A 21514-nucleotide genomic window follows, 5' to 3' on the forward strand; every position below is an offset into this window, starting at 1 on the left:
TTTTTTAAGGTGCTGTGCCAAAAATGCATAGATTTGTATGTTAGAGGTTGTAACCATTGACTGCACTACTTAGCTGTGCTAACACATTTTTTCATGACAAGGTAACTTAATATTAGGCTAGGGAAAGTGAGAATGTTTTTCTTTTTTTTGTTGTGAGGTATTGACCTGAGCTGACAAACTGTAGGAAAATTTGATCTGTTTTCTTCTTTCATTATTTTTTTCTTTACATCTTAACTTCTATCTGTTTGCCATGTTGTTACCAGTTGCTAATTTTCTATTAAATATCTGACCGTTAATTGAAATACTTCTTGCCACAGAGCTTTATAAAGAGAAAAGAGGCAGATGCTGACTACGCCAAAAGGTTTTATTTGGGGATTTTGTTGGTGGTGTGATTTTCTGTTTCTTCTTCTTTTTCCTCCATGTCTTCCTAGGATCTTCTTGCACAAGAGCCGAAAAGCATTTAAAATTTGCAGAATGAAAAGATGGCGCAGGCAATGCTGTTACCACCAGGACCTGACAGCTTCTTCTATTTCACCAAAGAATCTCTTGCAGCTATTGAAAAACGTATTGCTGACGAAAAATTTCACTGTGACCAAGATGAGCCTACAGATGATGCTGGTCATGAACAAAATCACACAAAGCCAAATAGTGACTTAGAGGCAGGAAAGACACTGCCATTTATTTATGGTGATATTCCTCCAGGAATGGTGTCTGAACCCCTGGAGGACCTGGACCCATATTACATGAATAAAAAAGTAAGTATTTTGTATTAAGAGTGTAATTAGAACACTCCTGTTGAACTATAAAGTGATAAATGGTCTGCTGGGGAGTTGATCAGAAGTGCGGGTTGAAATTATTATGCAGTAGGTGCTATCATGTTAATTATTTTAATTGCACTAAAAAGACAACGGTAACTCTTGCTTAAGTTCCTTTTTTTTTTTTAAAGGGCACTTTTCTTTTAATGTCTAATGCTGTGGTATTTTAGTTAATGGATTTTGTATTAAATGTTCTGTAATCTCTTCAGAACTGATTGAATGCTGAAGCATTTGAAAACTTCCCGTCTGTGCGGCTACTCTCTGGGCTTTTTAAAAAAAACTTAGTACCTGAGATCTAGTTCATTACGGAAGTCTTTAGACAAAGTGCTCATACAGTCATATGACAGAAAAAACCACTGTCAAACATTCCCTAAAATACTGTACAAATACTTGCTTTACAAAATAATAATAAAAAAAAGTATAAAGGCTAAACCAATCTGCTTCATGTTTCAATGTTGGATCTATGTTATAGGCCCAATATAGACCCAAAGACAAAATCTAAATTGATATATATTGATTCAGTTTCTTTTATAGATATAGTGATAAAAAAAGAAGAAAAGAGCAAGGTGTTTACTTTGGCAAGTACAGATGAAGAAAAGATATTTTTATATAGGCATGTGAAGTGGAATGATGTCAAGAAAGAAAACAAAACTGGGTTTACATTGAAAAGGCAGTACAAAATAAGCAGCAAGTGGTTATTTTATTGTGTAATCAATAAAATGCTTGTTAAAATAAAAGCAAGGAATGGGTTCTCGAAATTAAGTACTGGATAATCAACAAAACAGTATCTTGCAAATTCGAATTTAACCAAAGAGCTGTATTATCTCTGTAATAAGCAACTTAATAAAAGCAGTGTTTTTTCTGATATAGAATGTTGAAGACTAATAATCAGATGTAGATTTTTTAGTTATTTTTGGTTTTATTCTCTTGACTTCACAACCACTATTGACAAATGACCTATTTCTTTTATAGTAAAATGCCATTGGAAAACAGAAGTATTTAGTGTTATAACCTGCTTATTTACGGATATTAGACTTTGGGAGAATAATCATTAAATGTAGATTGAATTAAGATTTCATTAGATGATATTTTCATGGTGTCTCTTATTCAAAATAAAAAATGGTTACATTGATGGTACTAGTGACAGCTGCACAGGCAATAAAGGCAGTAAAGCCAAGGATTTAAAAAGCCAAGGATGTCTCAACCCCGGAGTTTTAGCATGCTGAAATGGTTAAATAATTCCTTGTGAATGCCCAAAAATGGTTAGTTAGGTGCTTTGTTTTGCATTGCCTACTTCATTCTTAAATGAAAGAGCTGCATTAAATTTAAATGTAAAAAGTCATATTTTAAATTAAATTTTTAATGTAATTACTTAATACTAGAAAATGAAACCTGAAATGCAGATTTTGTTTAAGAGCACAAAGAATGCACGGTGTAGCATTTTCATTGCTCATGTGAAAATTTAGAATCTGATGTTTCCTTGTACAATTCTACTGGAAATAAATTTGGCTACTTAGATGTGTGTAAGCAGCGTCTATTATGGCAAGGTTGCTAACATATATCCTTAATTTCCTATTTCCTAACCCCACTACCCCCGTGCCCTTTCTGTCTATTTTTTTAAAGACATTTATAGTACTGGATAAAGGGAAGACAATCCACAGGTTCAGTGCCACACCTGCCTTGTACCTTTTATCTCCTTTCAATATTACTAGAAGACTAGCTATTAAGATTTTGGTTCATTCATATCCTTTTCAAGTGGTTTGTTAAAACTTGTTACTGATTAATATTACTAAGGTTAACGCTGGGAGTTTTGGTTTAGTGTTTAAACATGTTCCCGTGTTTAATTCTTTCCTCTCAAAATCAATCTGAGCTAAGATTAGTCAACCTGCTGATTAAATTCAGGAGAAGTCAAGTCATTAGTGGAGTTCCCTAAGGTGCAGTATTGAGTCCAGCCCTGTTTAAAATCTTTATGGGTGATCTGGATGAAGGGAGTGAGTGTACCCTTGGTAAGTTTGCAGATAATGCCAAGATGGGTGGAACTGTTGATCTGTTGGGGGGTAGGAAGGCTCTACAGAGGGACCTGGACAGGCTGGATTGCTGGGCCAGACCAATGGCATGAGGTTCAACATAACCAAGTTCTGGGTCCTACACATTGGCCACAACAGCCCCATGCAGTGCTACAGGCTGGAGGCAGAGTGGCTGGAAAGTGGCCCAGTGGGAAAGGACATGGGAGGTTTTGATTGACAGCAGCTGAACACGAGCCAGCGTGTGGCCAGGAAGGGCAAGGCATCCTGGCCTGTATCAGGAATAGTGTGGCCAACATGACCAGGGCAGTGATCATCTGCCTGTACTCGGCAATGATGAGGTCATGCCTCAAGTGCTGTGTCCAGTTCTGTGCTGCTCAGTAGAAGGCATTGAGGTGCTGGAGTGTGTCCAGAGAGGGGCAGCAAAGTTGGTGAAGGGTCTACAGAGTAAGTCCTGTGAGGAGCAGCTGAGGGAGCTGGGGGTGTTTAGCCTGGAGAAGAGGAGGCTCGGGGGGACCTTATTGCTCTCTACAACTCCCTGAAAGGAGCGTGTAGCCTGGTGGGAGGCAGGCTCTTCTTCCAGGTAACCAGCGACAGGACAAGAGGAAATGGGCTCAAGCTGCACCAGGGAAAGTTCAAGTTGGACATCAGGAGGAATTTCTTCACAAAAAATGTAGTCAAGCATTGGAATGGACTGCTCAGGGAAGTGGTGGAGTCAACATCTCTGGAGGTGTTCAAGAAATGACTGGATGTGGCACTTAGTGCCATGGTCTAGTTGACAAGTGAAGAGTCAAAGGTTGGACTTGGTGAACTCAGCAGTCTTTCCAACCTAAGTGGTTCTGTGATAGGTGTATAACCATCATTCTTGTGTATAACCATACCTGCATTATTTATGACATTGCTAGTGATAGTAAATTGATTTGTATCATATATGTTGTCAATATTCTATGTCCTGGCCTATTTTGTGTTATGCAAATTCGGCTTTAAAAGGAGTGTGTTCCTTAACTACGGTCAACATTGTTCAACAAGGTCATTATGCTCACTATTTTGGCAAACTGTGTATTTATGACATGGAGGAATCTTCCAGAATGGGCAAAGGATGTAGAGTAAGTATATTTTAATTGGCTTATAATTTTTAAAGTTGTTCAAAAATGAAAAGTAAATTAAGAGCTAGACCATGCAGTTTTACTTACTTGTGTAATACCAGTGTTCTCCTTTTTTCTGCTTGGAGTTTGGTCCTAGCTGCAACCCAAAGCAGCAGAGTCCTGCAAGCTCTGGGAAGGAAAGAAGCTGTGACATTGTTAACATTTTTCTCTGAACAAAATGCTGAGAAATACTTTTCCTCAGAATGTTCATACAAGCAATGTTTTCATGCATTCTCCCTCTTGAGCTGTTCTTTGTCATTAAAAAATGAAAAAGGTAATTCAATCCAAAACTATTGCTTTTCAGTATGGAAGATGCTTTCAGTAGCCCCTCTGAATCACCTTCATTTTGTGCAGCAAAATCTAATTATGGGGCACACCCACTCTAAAGAAAATACCTCTGTTGAGGATTATTGTTTGACATTCTCAAGTCTACCTGGTCAGCCATCAAGTACCTTTAGTAAATACTAGGTTTCACTTACCCATGGACTTTATTTCTGACGTGGCAGCCATGCTGAAATGTTATTTGAACAAAAATTTTTTTTTCATGTTATTCATTATTATTACTATTAGTGCTGAAATTAAAAAAGCTTACATGCTAGAAACTGCAAAAATATTTTTCAGACAAAATAAAAAGGTATAATTCTATTATTTTACAAAAGAATGATGGGAAACCAGTCATAGCTTATGTGAGTTTATAACTGCTGTTCAGTTCATGTACTAATCACTGGGTATGAGTTATTTTCTTGTATGCTCATGATGTATCACTGAACAACACAATGATCTTTAACTTTTGTTTGAATGTTTTCTCATAGGTACACTTTCACTGGGATTTACACTTTTGAATTTCTAGTTAAAGTCCTTGCAAGAGGCTTCTGTATAAATGATTTTACTTGCCTTCGTGACCCCTGGAACTGGCTTGATTTTATTGTCATTTCCTTTGCGTAAGTATATAATATTTTTTTAAGTAAAATAACAGAATTTTTTTTGAACCTGTAATAGTTTGTTTGGCTTATGTTAGTTCATTTGAAATTAATTGCAGATGAATTGTGTTTCAAGTTTTTCCACTTAAATATTTTACACTAGTGTAGCACATAGCAGAATTAGTGGACTATCCCACAGTACAAAATATACTACTGAACAATCAATTTAAAATAGTATTTAAAAAATAAAATCAGACCTATAATTTTCATTTTAAATTTGCAGTTAATGGAAAATCTTAAGGGTAAATTTCTTAGGGAAAACTTAATTGAATGAGGAAAATATCAATGCAAGTCTTAAATTTAAACTTACTTCTTCAAAAATAGTCTGGATTTCAGGTCCAGGTAAGTAGTGTACACTCTACCTCAATTCTGAATAACTGTGATTTAATCCTACAGGTATATAACAGAATTTGTAAACCTAGGCAATCTTTCAGCTCTTCGAACTTTCAGAGTATTGAGAGCTTTGAAAACTATTTCTGTAATTCCAGGTAAGAAGTAACTGTGTAAAATAGTAGGCGCTCTACATCACCTCTGTTTAATTTTGTGTGTGCTGTCATTGTGTTTGTGTGTGGAATCCCTCACTACAGATATGTGACAGAGTTTGTGGACCTGGGCAATGTCTCAGCGTTGAGAACATTCAGAGTTCTCCGAGCTTTGAAAACAATATCAGTCATTCCAGGTGAGAGCCAGGTTAAACACTGAGGCTGACTGAAACTACGCAGAAGCCGAACTCATGTTTTTAACAGAAACATCCAGGTTTTTGTCTTCATTGCAATTTAATTTCCTTTTCTAATTCTCTAAAACACTCAGCCTCAGAGTTTAATACACAATTGCATGAAGAACTCATTTACGTAGCCTGTATATTCCTCCATTCCATTATGTCAAATTTTCTCTCCCATGTTAAGGATCAAAATTAAGTCTTTTTATTTTTCTCTAACTAATGTGAATGTTGCATATACATATTTATGAAAGACATTTGGGATTGAAAATTTTAGTGTTTTTTAAAGATTGAATCCCTGACAGAGTAATAAGATAATAGTGAATAGCATGGAGATTGCATGATGTAGTTGTTCACTTATGATGCCTATCTTCACCAAACCCCACCTCCAACAGAAGAGGATGCATTGGAATGCAGACATTAAAATCACTACTGAAATACAATTGTGGTCTCTTATTGTTTGCTGTTATAGAACCAGTATGTTGTGTATTGGAATAGAATACTGGCAAAGGTTTGGAGCAAGAGGCATCAAAAAGAAAATAAAATTAACTATTTTCTTTAGATGTAGTGTACGTGTACAGAGAGCATGAATTGAAAGCTCTTGATTTGAAGAGCAGGTGCTTTGGAATGTATGCCATTCATTCCCGTTCATATTTTGAAATTATTTTGTAGGAATGATGAAACTTATTGGTAGTTTTTCCTTTGGAAAATGCTTTAAGACTATTTTTTTGAAGCTGTGCATGGTATTTAGTAGTGTGTTGGAGAAGTTTACATTGCATTTTAGCTTAGTTGAATATTTAATATTATAATAGAAATCTGCCTCTGTTTGCAGGCTTGAAAACTATTGTTGGAGCCTTAATTCAGTCTGTGAAGAAGCTCTCGGATGTGATGATCCTGACTGTATTTTGCCTGAGTGTGTTTGCACTGATAGGACTGCAGCTGTTCATGGGCAATTTGAAGAATAAATGCTTGCTCTGGCCATCAAAAAATTCAACAGCTTTTGAAAAATATGTAGCTCCATACTTTAATGGTACAGAATTTGACTGGGCAGCATACATTAACAATGAAAGTAAGAAATACTGTTGTAACTTGCTAAAATTTTTGTATATAAACCCATACACACAAGCACAAGATAACTGTTTTATACTTCAGACTAAGGATAAAAAAACAATTAAATGGATGGCAAAGAATAGGAATTTGTATATATTGCATCCCAAACTCATGCTGGTGTGCTTGCTCTTTCCGTTGGCTGCACACAGAAATGTATTTAGAAGCTTAGGTTTGTTTTAGAATCACAGAATCATGCAGGTTGGACAGGATCTCTACAGTCCACGCCAACTGCTGCTCAGCTGCAGGTCCAGGTGGAGCAGACTGCTCAATCCCTTGTTCCAGTCAAGTTTTAGTATCTCTAAGGATTGGGATATCACAGCATCCTCTGGGTGGCATGTACCAGCATTTGACCAGTCTCACAGAAACTTTCTTGAATATCATTTCAGAATTTCCCATGCTCAAACTTTTGATAGTTGCCTCTTATCTTTCCAGTGTACACTCCTGAGATAAGTCAGGCTCCATCTTCATTACAGTCTTTCATGTTATACTTGTAGGTAGAGTGAAGATCTTCACACATCTCTCCCTGCCCCCAGCTCCCTCGTCTTCTCAAGGCTGAACAAAACCAATTATTTTAGGCTTTTCTTGTATCTTTAGGAGATGTATAAAAAACCAGAAGCACTAGATAAATTTGAGACACTTTTCTAGTTAAGGTGTGCTTTTATTATTAGGTGGAGGTAACAAACCAGTTGCTTTCACTGATATACAACTCCCCAGGCAGGCAGAGATTCCAGTCGGAAAGGAGATGGTATTAGCTGTAGGATTTGTTGCTTGGGACTGAAAAACACATCCAGGTATTTTTCAGCAGGCTTAATGTCTGTAGACTGAAGTGAAAACAAGCAGGCTGGTTCAGAAACATGCAGATGCTTATGTTTTGTATTTCTGTCCTTTTAAGTGATAGCATCAGTAATGTTATAATACACAATGAACTATGAGATGTAGTATAACTTCTAATTACCAAAAATTAGTTTTCATGTGTGGATTTGTACTAGAAGTAGATTTACAGGGTATTGCTTAGTACTTAATTGTAAAAGTAGTGTATTTAAGTAAAAATAAATTTGTAGGCTAATGGATGCTAGCTTTCATCCTCAGTGACTCTCACAAAAAAGTAAAGGAAAATACAATTGTTATAGGCTGAGTTTTGATGAGCCAGATTTTCTCCCATTTTTAACATTGGACATTAAAGTTTTCTGCTGTTTTCTGCATTTTCAGATTATCTTTCTATGGTTCTGAATTGTTGAAATTCTGTGACTGTGTTTGTTTTCTGTGAAATCTGTCACTTTAGCTAGTTTATTTACCTAAGAAGGGATGTGAAAATGGAATGGTTATAGTGCTTTGTGGGCAGTTTTGGCTGATAGCTAATGTGCTGCAGAACATTTGTGAATTCTCACTTCAGATGCAGATTATACATTATATAGGTTCTCTATATCCAGTTTGAACTAGGTGGCAATCTAAAAGAAATAAAATTTTCCAGAATGTCAGTTGCTTTCTATGCTACATGTTTTGTCTTTGCTTGGAGTCTACAGAGTGCTGATGCAGGCAAGAAGGCTGTTTGGTCTGGTTGTGTTTGTATTCCTCCTTTCTCATCTAACTATTAATTATTTGTATACAGTGTCAGCTGCATTATAAGTATTGGTTTTAAATGGTAGGATTTTGGCATCACTATATTTAAGTGTTCAGTTTGTCATCCTGCTATGTTCAAATATTATTCATCCTCCTATATTCATATATTATGGGCTATTTCTGACTATTTAAATGCAGTAGATTTTTTGCCCTATGAAAACCAAAACCTTTGTCAGCTTGAAAGGTACATCAAGACCATCAGCTGAGGATGGCAGCAGATTGATTTAGTTGAGATAAGAGTGTTTTTCCAGATTTCTGTCTTTTCCAGAACTCGGTGCCTGGCTATCCTCATGGTGTAAAGTTTCTCCTCGTATCTAGTCAGAACCTCTCTTGTTTGTAATTTTGCCCATTGTCTGTCATTCTCCTGCCATGCACCATTGAGAAGAACCTGTCTCTGTCCCCTTGATAGCTTCCTTGCAGTTACTGGATGCTTTCTCCCAGCTCCCCGCAGAGCCTTCCCATTGCCGGGCTGAATGTGCGCAGGTTCCTTGTTCTCTCCTCACATGATGAATGCTCCAGCCTCGCATTAATGAAATGACCATGGTGACCTTGTGCTCCATTTTATTAATGTCTGCTCGCACTGTGGTGCCAAACCTGGACATAATACTCTGGGTAAAGTCTAGTGAGTGCAGAGCTGAGGGAGACAGTCACTTCTCTCATTCTGAGAGCTGGCCTTCTGTTCCTGCAGGCCTGGAGGCTGTTGCCCTTCTTGGGTGTCAGGGCACACTGCTGACTCAGCCTCACCTGCCTCTCTGTCCACCAGTGCATTTTCTGCAGAGCTGCTTCTCAGCCAGTCAGTTCCCAGCCTGTATCACTGCAAGGGGCTCTTCCTTCCCAGACACACAGCTGCATTTGTCTTTTCTGAATTTTATATGTTGCCTGTCAACCTGTTCTTCCAGCTTGCCTAGGTCCCTCTGAATGGGGTTTACCTTCACTCTTAAAAACTTCTTCCCAGATTTATTATCATCTTTCTAACTGTATTATTTTTCTTTTTTTTGTTTTATTTTAAGGACAGCACAATTGTTAATAATTAATAACAATATATATTTCTCTTTTGCTGAAGGCTACCATCTTATAATTAAAAGAATAATTCCGTAAAGTTGTTTATAGTACAGCAGCTGTTGAACATTGTAATTGGAACTCCCATTTTCTTTTTAAATGCTGCCTTCGTATTCTCAGTCACAGGATGTGCTAGTTAATGTTGCTCTGACTTTAAAACTGCCAGGAAGTCATCACAAATAGTTCCATTTTAAAGGAGATAGGCTTTGTCTGATTACAGTCTACTTACTGGATAACAGGAGTTTCAAGTTTTGTGTTTTCTTTCTCTTATCTATTGAACATCAGATTTTGGAAGGATATTCAGTGTGCAGTGACTCAAGAAAAGACTATGCAATTTATGTTCGAATCATTGTTCTAGGATTTAATTTTTGCAATGTGTTTTTATTTTGTTGCCCAGAGAGGTTGTGGGGGCCTCATCCCTGGAAGTGTTCAAGGCCAGGTTGCATGGAGCCCCAATCTATTAAGTGGCATCCCTGTCCAGGCATGGGTTTTTGGAATCAGATGATCTTTGAGGTCACTTCCAATCCAAGCCATTCTAATGATTGTGCCAGTATTTGAACCCACTATTGGGAAAACGTGAATGGGAGGTTATGAACATTCAAAACATGATGACTTGAACATAGGTTCATTGTCACAAAAAACCCAAACTCTTTTCATGTGTAAACATGTTACTTCCTATTTTTTCTTTAGGTCATTTCTATCGCCTAGAAGGAGCAAAGGATTTTCTGCTTTGTGGCAATAGCTCAGATGCAGGGTAAGGTATACTGAAAATTACATACTATCTGTCTAAAAACATGTAAAAAATGTCAATCTAAACTTAAAAAAGCGAATTTATTTGCCTGGTTGCTCTCCAGACTAAGGTGTTGATTCTTAGCTGGGGGCCTGAGCCCTTTTGGTGCCAGAGATGACCCCATGCTGGGCCTGTGACCTGGCCTGGGCTATCTCTTGCATATGCACCAACCATCTATGGTGGAGAGGAGGTAGACACATTCTGCCACACTAATGTCACAGTCAGTAGTAATACAGTCATGGTTCTTAGTAGCTGGACACTTGAATGAGTAAAAATGTTAAATGACAAAATACTTTGCTGGAAATTTGTTTTAAAAACTCATATGTAACTAGAAAATTCCACTTAGCAGGTGGACCTTGTGTTATCAATGAATTAAGAACATTCTTTATCATGGTTCCCTGCCATTTCTCAACTCTAAAATAGGCATGGAGCACTGGGACTTATGACCAGATTTAGGGAAGACATCTTCATGCTTTTTCTGTCTGGCAGCTGCATGCATGCATCTTGCTCTCTTTCTGTGACAATTTTTTGTAACAAAATCACATAGTTCTTTATGTTAATGAATTACCAGTCCGTCCCTTGGTTTTGGTTGATTATGGCTCTAAAACACCCATACTCAAACTATTTTTGTAAACATTTAACTTATATATGTAACTATGAGATAATTTTGTGTGTGTGTGTAAATGCACATCAAGTAGACATACACATATGAAAAGAAATCTTCATACGGTTTTTTAGAGGTTTTGGAGACAAGAGTCTCTTCTGTCTTTCAATCATAGTTGAAACAGTGTGCTTATACTTGATATCAAAATTGTGTCACCTACTCTCAAAACCAATATTTCAGGAACAATTTCAGGAGATAAAACTATCCCTATGCTGGTTATTTGCTCTTGATGAATTGGTAGAATTTGTTAATTAGACTCACAGATGTGAAGAAGCCAAGAAATCTGGTGTGCAAACCTTACTAACAAACAAAGTTCAGCATAAAATGTGTGTGCTGGCTGTCTTTTTCTTGCATGGAAGTATCTACCTATTGAAATCTCTGTGTTAAATACATATATTATTTTCATTGAAGAGGTATCTGCAGAATTAATATTAAACTGTTGATAATAAACTTTATTTTGTTTATAATTGTGAAAGGGCATAGAAGGAAATATTGTCATTACTTGTTTGCTCTCTCTGGATTTTTCTTTAAAGAACACTCTTTTAATTTCCTCACTACTTTTTGAATTGTTTTAAGCCATAAATGGCAGCACCTTCCACAGATGAAACTTCATAAGAAGCTCAAGAAACAATAATATTAAAAAAAAAAGTGTTATATGAAATTTGTATATGGATTCTTTTGCCTCTTTTTCTTTTTTTTTTTTCCATCCTAGTAAATGTCCAGAAGAGTTTATTTGTGTGAAAGCTGGTAGAAACCCCAACTATGGATACACTAGCTTTGACACATTCAGCTGGGCTTTCTTGTCACTGTTTCGACTGATGACGCAGGACTATTGGGAAAATCTTTATCAGTTGGTGAGTATATTAAAAAATGGTGGTTAGTGTTCTTACTGGCCTCAAATCAATCATGGAAAGGCCATTCTTATTTATATTACATACCACTGCTATTGTTAGCACTTGAAATTTGTCAAAGGAAGCAAATTTGGTTGCAAAACTAAGCAGACATGGACACTTAGTACAGAAACTCACATGATTTCTGAAGAAGCACATGAGGGTTTTTTTGATCCTTAATTTAATTTTTGCCGTGTATGTTTCATTTTGTGCCTCAAAATATTTTCAAAAATGTCAATATTGAGTTTAAATTGTAAAAATACTTCATGACAGCAAAACCTGTACCTTAATTTCAGTACTTTTAATATGTATTTTTTTTAACTAAGAATGCACAACTCGATATAAATTAACTTTCTTACCGTAGCTTTTCAATATATGGTGTGTGCGAATGTGTTAATTGTAATAAATACTATCTTCTAATTATCTAATCAATTGTGCCATTTTTAGTTTTTTTGGTTATTTCAAAGGGAAATCATGCTAATACATGGTAAGCATTCTAAGCCTCCAACCTGTGATATGTGGCTTACATTAATAACTCTGATCCCACATACTTTTCAAGATTATTAGGCATTGAAAGAGGTTTTTCTCAGAGCAGCATGATCCTTAGACATGTTTTTCACATACAAGAATTCTCCCTTTATTTTGATTAGTTTGTAATTCAGAAAACTCTTACGATTTTACTGCTGAAGGAACACAAACTCACTATTAGTTTTGCACTTTTCAAAGTCATTAATGCTTATGAACTGCAGAACTGATGCATTTCTTCATCAGATGAATGATTTCTCTTCTCCCCCTATAGACACTAAGAGCTGTTGGCAAATCATACATGATATTTTTTGTTGTGGTGATTTTTCTGGGTTCCTTCTATTTGATCAACTTAATTTTGGCTGTGGTTGCCATGGCCTATGAAGAACAAAATCAAGCAACTATTGTTGAAGCAGAGCAGAGGGAGGCAGACTTTAAGCTGAAGCTTGAACAACTGCGGAAACAGCAAGAGGAAGCTCAGGTATTTTCTAACAAGAGTCTGGGCTTTAGTGTGTTCCTTTGCATGCTATTTGTTTAGTAATCTAAGTACTTTGTTTAGTTTAAGTACTTTAGACTGCTTTTTCTATGGCTCTAGATTGCTTTTGAAATATATAATATCTAAAGTGTGAATGGATTTCTGAACTGAGAACAAAGAGTAGTCTCCAAATCAGAATAATAGTTTTAAATAAATATCTCTTATCTTGGGGTAGTATCTAGTACACTGTCGCGATGATTTTGCAAATTCTCATCTTCGAAATAATTTCAATACTTTTCAAGCCTTGATTAGAGTGTAAAATATTTTTATCTATAAATTTCTGATTCATTTTTGCTACTTGTGCTGCTACCAGTGAATCAAAAACTGGAAGCAGCTTAAGGAAGCTACTTACAATAAAAGTCAGGATTAGTTTACTAAATTAATACAGACTGAAGTATGACTCTGTTTAGCTCTTTTGTTTGCTGTTGATTTCACTCTAATTTATTCATTTTCAAATATTTTCTAATGAACTTTGTGGCTGTAGACAATGTGGGCTGACTCCACAATATGGATGCAAACTAGAACTCCAAATTCCATTCAGACTACAGAATTTCATTTGTAGTTTTGCACAAACCCAACTATGCTGTTTACTAGAAGTAATTTGATATAAATCGTAGGAACAAGGGCTTCTTTAAAAATGGTGTGATTTATGAAGCATCTTGTTAAATAATTGCTGTGACAGGCAATAGCAGCAGCTGCAGCAGACCTGACTGAGTACAGCTGTGAAAGTGGGATTGCTGCACCCTCAGATAGTTCTTCAGATGCATCCAAGCTTAGCTCAAAAAGTGCCAAAGAAAGAAGAAATAGAAGGAAGAAAAGAAGGCAGAGAGAGCTCTCTGGAGAAGAGGATGACATGAAGGATGAAAAGCTTCCAAAATCTGAATCAGATGGCAGTATCAAAAGGAAAGGTTTCCGTTTTTCTTTTGATGGGAACAGACTAACTTATGGGAAGCCGTTTACATCACCCCACCAGGTACTGTGAGTAATGCAGTTGTCATGTTTGGAATTTGTGAGATAACTGTCATATCCAACAAACTTCACGGCAACTTTGCAAAATGAGGCAACAAAGGAAAGATAATGTAACATTCTCTTAAATACCAACTTACTGTTGGTATTATTTTCTAGAGTGTACCTAAGAAAATGTTTTGTTTTCTCTCCTTTTCTTATTTAGGACCTTAACATGCATAGAAACATTGCATTTTCCTAGTTAATCTGAAATAGAAATGCCTTCTTAATTCATAAAAGGAAAATTTAAGTATAATGTATGAATGTAGAAGACTTAAGGTATTGATATCTTTTAACATAATGCATGATCTATGTGGATCATTGGAGCTTATATAAATCTTGATTTTTCTCTTTAAAGCAGAAGTTGAAACTACTATGGCCTTATACATGTTATTTTTTTTTCTCTCCAGTTATTTTTTTAGGTATACTGTAAATTTATGCATTCAGATGACTTTCATCTGTAATGCATCTTTGAGATCAGCCTGAGGCAGTGTATTAAAGATAACACTGACAAATTCCTGGGGAATATAAATTATTATTGTTTTTCTAATACATAGACATGCATTTTGTACACTTATAATCTCCAGACTGTAATTTTTTATGTTTCCTTTGCAGTCTTTGCTGAGTGTTCATGGCTCCCTGTTTTCTCCCAGGCCTAGTAGCAGAACAAGTCTTTTCAGTTTTAGAGACTACAGAAGAGAGAGAGGATCTGAAAATGACTTTGCTGATGATGAGCACAGCACATTTGAGGATAATTCGAGCAGAAGAGGTTCTCTGTTTTTGCCGCGCAGACACGGTGAACGGCGCAGCAGTAACATTAGCCAGGCCAGTAGGTCATCCAGGAGGCTGACAGTCCTCCCAGTAAATGGGAAGATGCACAGCACTGTGGATTGCAATGGAGTGGTTTCCTTAGTGGATGGACCGCCAGGTCTGTTGTCTCCTACTGGTCAACTTCTGCCAGAGGTGATAATAGATAAACCAACAACTGATGGCAATGTAAGAAAGTATTAAATTACTCCAGGTTTCATGGCCTTTCTTTATTGCATAGACAATGTTTCAATGAAATTAATTGTGTTGAAAATGGATGAGAGGTTGTGAATGGTTTTGCAGATCTTACTGTAATGAAATGGGTTTGAAGTGATTCGATCAAAAGTGAGAGGCTGAAGCATGAAAGAGAGCAAAGTAGCAAGTTTTTATATACTTGCCATGCAAGGATATGCATACACCTGCTTAGTAAATCAGATTAATAATAAATTTCCATTGCTAAATCTGTCTTAGAACCCAAAATAGGATGTTCAACTCTAAACTTCCTGTACATTATTAGATTGTTCCAATTTTTTTTCTTTATGGTTTTAGCCTCCTTTTAAGAGTATTTTCTAAATCTCTGTCAGTAATCTGCTGGTTCAGCTTTTCTCCCTTGTTCATACATTTGGTATTGTGCAAATACAGCATAGTCTTTAAGATTATGTTGACATTTTAAAAGTTCTGAAAGCATTTTCTCCTCCTGGGTTTCAGAGACTATCAGAGTTGCTCACTGCCTAGGATCAGGGTATAATTAAAAAAAAAAACCAAAACAAAAACCCCAAACCAACAAAACACGTTAATTCTGCTCAGTTTTCCCTTTTCCCTCAGTCTGCTTTAGGAATGGAGCAGAGACATCTGCATGCTTTTTCCTAAAATTGTTATTTTACTGAAACAGAAACTTCTGTAAGGAAGTGAAAGTACATCAGCCAGCTTCCTTGCAGTTATAATCTTCTTGCAGTTTATTATACTTTTATTTCCATGCATTTATTTAAGGTACTGTAAAAAAAAATCTACCCATCCTTATACATTCAAAACTTCTTCATAACTGAGGTGTGCTCAGTGCTATAGTTATAACACTGCTTTCATTTTTTAAAATAAAATCATGTAAAACAAGAGTTCATTTTTGGGATCAATTAAGTCAGACATGCTGTTTCTTCAGTTGAAATTCATAAAATAAATCAGAGTTGATAGCGATTAAATTTAGAAAATATAATTTAAGTAAGTTTTCAATATGTAATGAGATCAACTGATCTTTAAAACTTACTTTTGTGGACTAGTTGTTGCTGTAAAATCTTCCTAGCATTAATCACTTGTGAGAAGTATCTTGTGAATGAACTAGTTTAGCACGGAAATATTGGTAGAGAAAGCATGGAACTGGGAACTTGGAATTTCTGTAGTTCTGCAGTTCTTGCTTTGTTTCCTTGGCTGTGGCCCCCTCCGAAATTTCTTGGTGTCTAAAGCAGAGTTAATATTTGAGTATAATGTGGTGGGATTTGGGAACTAAATATCCAAATGTTTTTCTTAATGTTTTATAAGTATTAATAGTATTTGGAAGTATAGCATGAAAATAGTAATCTAAGAAACATCACAGTATTTGTAAAGCTGAATTTAATTTATACACCTCTTCTTTTTTTTCTTTTTTTTTTTTTTTTGTAGAGAACTACCACAGAAATAGAATTAAAAAACAGACGTTCAAGTTCGTATCAAATATCAATGGAGTTGCTGGAGGATCCCAATTTAAGGGAAAGGGCCATGAGTCTAGCTGATGTTATCACAAATAGAATGGAAGGTGTGTTACAGCTGTAGATACTTGAACTTCCTTGGCATAGTCTTAGACATACTTGAAGATATTTTATCACAATGCAAATACAGAAGACAAGAATAGCCGTTGCCAATACATAAACTGAGTAACAGGGAAAAGCATGTACATAGTGGAAAAAGAAAGGAAGGAGTCTGATAAGCAGGCTAAAGTAAAAAACTCATTCTAATTAAAATAGGCAAAATGTGTGTGTGTTTTATGCTAGTTATTTGTGCTTAGCAATGTAGTTATTGGAAGAAATGCCTTGTGATATATTTTCCACTAACTATACTGTAAAAATATTAGAGAAAATTAAAGACCAGGCTTTAGTTAATAAGGAGAAGAAAATTTGTACAAGGATTACTTGGAACAGTGGAATAATTACTAGTGAAAATCATGAAAATCATTGAGTAATTTTCAAAACCCTATTCAGGCTAAAATTAATGTTGTTTTTCCTGAAGATAAGTACTCTGTCATTTAAGAGGACTTTGAAGTTGAAAGTTTTACTGAAAAAAGATCCCTAAGCATAAGCATAGTTTTTATGGCTTTTTTTTGTTTGTTTGTTTTTTAAACAAGATCATATTATATTAAAATTAGACAAGTTTTTAAATTATTTGCTCAGAACACTTGAGATTTTTCTTTTAGTCTTCTAAAACCTTTTGAGTCAGAAACAATTAATTAAGTTCCTGGAAATCTGAGGATGTTCCTCCAAGTGTCCTTAATTGTTATCGGTATAAAGATTAAAACCTGAAAAAGCAGATAAAAATTTATCTTCAGTTTCTCCAAAACTTGTTCACTATGAATTTCCCTTTTTCTCCAGAACTTGCAGGATCCAGACAAAAATGTCCACCACGCTGGGATAAGTTTGCCCGCACTTTCTTAATTTGGGAGTGTTGTGAGACCTGGTTAAAAGTAAAGAGTGTAGTTGAATTTATTGTAATGGATCCATTTGTTGATCTGGCTGTCACTGTTTGCATAGTTTTAAACACACTATTTATGGCCATGGAACATTATCCAATGACTGAACATTTTGACACTGTACTTAAAATAGGAAATCTGGTAAGTCCTTCAATGCATAAGATTTGGTACAGTTGGAACCTGGTTTCTCTTTGGAATAGAATTGCTTTTATTATTTTTATTGTCATCCCATAAAATAAATGTTAAAGGTTTAATTGTACTAAAAAGAGTCTAAAAATACCATTTGGAATATGTTGTATATAAGAGTATTTGAGAGATGTTTATCTTAAAGTTTGATTTCTGTATTACAACTACTTCATATAGAGTTTCCAACAGCCAGAGTTTGAATGACATGAAACTGAAAGAAATCTGACATGCTTTTGTTTAGTATTATGAAAAAAAATAGGAGCCAAATTAGATCCTTTTTACTGTAGGTACCATTGATAACACAAAAAGAGTTGAATGCTATTTTGCATTGCTATTTTGCATTGCTATTTTTCACTGCTATTTCTGTGGATTGATGTTGTATTTCCTTGAAGACCATTTATTGGATTGGTCCATAACAATTTGGAAGGCAAAGAATGTGTGACTTAGAATGTTCTAAGAGTATCTGTTGATACAGTTGGGTTCTGTTCCTTAGTGAACACAGTCTGTGGGTTGGGTTTGGTGAGGTAGCTTTGTTTGGTTTATAACAGCAATAATACGCATATGTTATACTTCTTAACCTATGCTTATTCTAAGTGGTTATTCTGGTGATTATGATGTGGAAAAATATTAAAACAATTTAGTTATTCCAATACATGTTGGTAACATGCACTGAAATACAGAGTTAATGTATCGACATTTAAATTGTATGCTGGTATTTTTAGCCAATACAGATATAGTTCAGTGTTTTCACCTTAGCCTGGAATTAGAGATCATTATCTGTAGAAGATAAACATCTCATGTTGCTGTTTAAAATATATGCAGGATGTATTTGAAGAAGAGATAGGGAGGACAAATAGGTGAGGGTCAATATTTGTTTCAGAGAGCTGTCTTGTGATCTTGTCTGTGTGTTTTACCCAAGAAATTACCATTTCTACATTTCCTATGTAATGGAGTAGTTTAATATGTGTGAGTATAAGTGTTCCTTCATGCCAAGGATTTGTGTGTGCTCCCAGTCAGCCAATATGCTGCTATGAAACTGGTGTAGTTTCAGGAGTTGCTTTCTTCCTTTTTGGACTCTGTAGCACTACCTTTTAAAGACTATAAAATGCTCTGATTTTTTTGAACTTTTTTTCATCTATCTAGTAAAAGATAGTAATTTATGCAGTTTTATACTGGTGATCATACATCTACAGTAAGTACAATGAATTTATTTCAGAGATGTTGTTTGCCTTCTGCTTCAGAAGATATCAGAGGCACTCAGAGTCAGAAAGGAGTTCTACTTCAAACACAGGCCTTGGCACAATTGACCTTTTTTGGCAGTTAGAGAGAGAAGCTTATCTGGGAGTTCTTATATAGACTTCATTAATAGTACATCAATTTATGACCAGTTCATGTTTTTCCACACACCTTTGTTAAAGCAGCTTCCATTCTGTCAAGAGTGAGTGTATTATCTTGCTGGGGAAAATTCCTTTAATTAGATGGATGGCAGATATAAGGAGCAAACTGGAGGCCTGTTAGGAATAGCTTATTCTTCAGTAGACACTAAATGTATCTCAGCTTTAACTGAAGTTACATATTTATGCTACAGCTCGTTTTGATGTTGCTACTTACCTTCTCTGTCGTGTTCAGCTTGTGATAGCTTTCCTTAGTGACATCCTGCTGTAAGAGGGATGTTACTTCTTACTTAGAGTTGTTCCTTATCTGCTGGTTCAACTTCTTCACATTCATCTAAAAAGTAACAATAAAAATTCTTTCTTCAGGTTTTTACTGGAATTTTTGCAGCAGAAATGGTTCTCAAGATAATTGCCATGCATCCTTTTTATTATTTCCAAGTTGGCTGGAATATTTTTGATAGTTTTATAGTTACTCTTAGTTTGGTGGAGCTTTTTTTGTCAAACGTGGATGGATTATCTGTTCTCCGATCATTCAGATTGGTAAATAATATATCTGCATTAATTAATGAATTATATTTCTATTTCAACTCTATTCATATAAATAAGACACCTCTTTGCATTAGGTATACTTTTTAGTAAGTGACATGGGATGTCTCTGCAAGCATGTTTTACAAATTATTTATGTTGTCATTGAATACTGTGTGCTGTTTTATTGTTCAGAAGCAAATATTCTTTCAAGGGAAAGAGCTGTAATTTTATTATAATTGTTTAAACACTTCCATATCTGGAAATGGCAAAAAAGCTAGAGGTGTTCTTTTGATATGTAGGAATTATAAAATTCATGGGTTTAATAAATTTTAAGAAGATTGAATTTTCTTTTCCCCTTAGCAAAAAAGAGCTTTATTTTATTAGAAAAATGTTATTTTAATTTGTTTCTACATGTAATGTCCAAGGTGTATGACATGTTCAGAATCCACTGTCTGAACAAATACAACCAGTGTGCTGTTTCTTTTATGTGGAAAAGAATAGATATGCTAAAAAAAACAAGAAAAAAAAAGAGCCAAGTCTAAAATTTATTACTTTCTAAAAGTGTGGATTTCATGAAATCCTGTTAAAGTTACGGTTGTTGGAATCACGTAGAAGTTTCTTCTTTTTGCTGTTGCTGAGAGTCATTAGTTTGTAGTACATTGTTATTTCTATAGCACTTTTGTAACTACTGCAAATGATGCCTGCATGTTTTTGTTTTCCAGTTGCGAGTTTTCAAATTGGCAAAATCTTGGCCAACTCTAAATATGCTGATTAAAATTATTGGCAACTCAGTGGGAGCTCTGGGGAATCTGACCCTGGTGCTGGCCATCATTGTGTTCATTTTCGCTGTGGTTGGGATGCAGCTGTTTGGCAAAAGCTACAAGGAATGTGTCTGCAAGATCTCCAGTGACTGTGAACTTCCTCGCTGGCACATGCACGACTTTTTCCACTCTTTCCTGATTGTATTCCGAGTGCTGTGTGGAGAATGGATAGAAACGATGTGGGACTGCATGGAGGTTGCTGGCCAAGCCATGTGCCTTACAGTCTTCATGATGGTCATGGTGATTGGAAACCTAGTGGTATGTAGCCAAAATAATTTTACAATTAATTTAGAATATGAAAGGTAAGATAACCAGTAATTCATTATAAAAGTATTATTGAATGTGATTTTTAAATATGATTTTAATAATTTTGGATTTGTTACAAGTATAGGCTCTGAAATAGAGTTTTCTGTTTGTTAGATTTCTGATCCTATATAGAATCCTCAGGTCGGAGGATGACCCCCCTCAGGGGTCCAGAGTGCAATTCAGAGGATGTGGGTAAGAACATGCAGGACTGGCGTTCAGGGTATTGTGGACTACTCCTGGTTACCTAGAGAGGGAGAGAAGAGCAAAGGCACCCCCAGTGTTGGACTTCCAGGGTGGAAGTTTCCTATTTGCAGAAGAGGATGTAGCAGGGTCTTTTCTCCCTAACTGATTCAGTCATCACTTCCAATCACACATAGGCAGGTTCTTGGGCCTTTTTTTAACATTTTTTCTGATCTTTCCTATCTAAAAGACTGCCGTTACATTCTTAAGACTCTGGAATGTATGCCATTTTGAGACCTGCTTGCTGCACAGCCAGCATTTTACACAAGTGGGGTAAGGAAACTTGAATTAGAAGGAAGTTATGCAGGAAAAAACCCAGATTCAATTACTTCAGGTTTCCTTTTCCTTCTTCGCTTTTTTTGCTTCCTATTTCATAATTGCTTTCTACAGATACTTCTAAAGTGGTCTGTATTATACCTGCTCTTTCTTTTTCAGAGAAAAGCATCAGATTGCCACTAGTTTGTATGAGTATAAATTTCTCCTTTTAAATATGTTTTATATTTTTTAACTCGCCAGTATTTAAGACATTAATTGCTCTGCTTTTCTCATTCCCTCTATTATTCTGCATCTCTGCTTTAAACAACTCTCAGTAGCAGAAGAGATTTTAAATTAGCCATCCTGGAAGTATTCTTTAGGAAT

At 35.7% G+C, this 21514-nt stretch overlaps 1 protein-coding gene across 5 annotated transcripts in view; it reads left to right on the forward strand.

Moving 5' to 3' along the window:
• Window positions 1–482: 482 nt before the first annotated feature.
• Window positions 483–21514, forward strand: part of LOC309574968 (sodium channel protein type 2 subunit alpha-like) — a gene marked incomplete at both ends in the record, with an annotated part of 46102 nt that continues 25070 nt past the window's right edge. For 2 of the 5 annotated variants that reach the window (XM_082285027.1, XM_082285026.1), the window contains 15 exons: window positions 483–755; window positions 2439–2570; window positions 3869–3945; window positions 4797–4925; window positions 5552–5643; window positions 6515–6751; window positions 10162–10225; window positions 11638–11779; window positions 12615–12821; window positions 13558–13848; window positions 14496–14876; window positions 16341–16473; window positions 17303–17541; window positions 19347–19520; window positions 20231–20587. In XM_082285027.1, coding sequence (XP_082141153.1) covers window positions 483–755; window positions 2439–2570; window positions 3869–3945; window positions 4797–4925; window positions 5552–5643; window positions 6515–6751; window positions 10162–10225; window positions 11638–11779; window positions 12615–12821; window positions 13558–13848; window positions 14496–14876; window positions 16341–16473; window positions 17303–17541; window positions 19347–19520; window positions 20231–20587 — 2928 coding nt within the window. Of the gene's footprint in view, window positions 756–2438; window positions 2571–3868; window positions 3946–4796; window positions 4926–5360; window positions 5453–5551; window positions 5644–6514; window positions 6752–10161; window positions 10226–11637; window positions 11780–12614; window positions 12822–13557; window positions 13849–14495; window positions 14877–16340; window positions 16474–17302; window positions 17542–19346; window positions 19521–20230; window positions 20588–21514 lie in introns of all 5 variants that reach the window. The other 3 variants (XM_082285028.1, XM_082285029.1, XM_082285030.1) reach the window with 3 other exon arrangements.

The sequence above is a fragment of the Coloeus monedula genome, assembly GCF_965178545.1.
Source record: "Coloeus monedula genome assembly, chromosome: 7".
Lineage (NCBI taxonomy): Eukaryota > Metazoa > Chordata > Aves > Passeriformes > Corvidae > Coloeus > Coloeus monedula.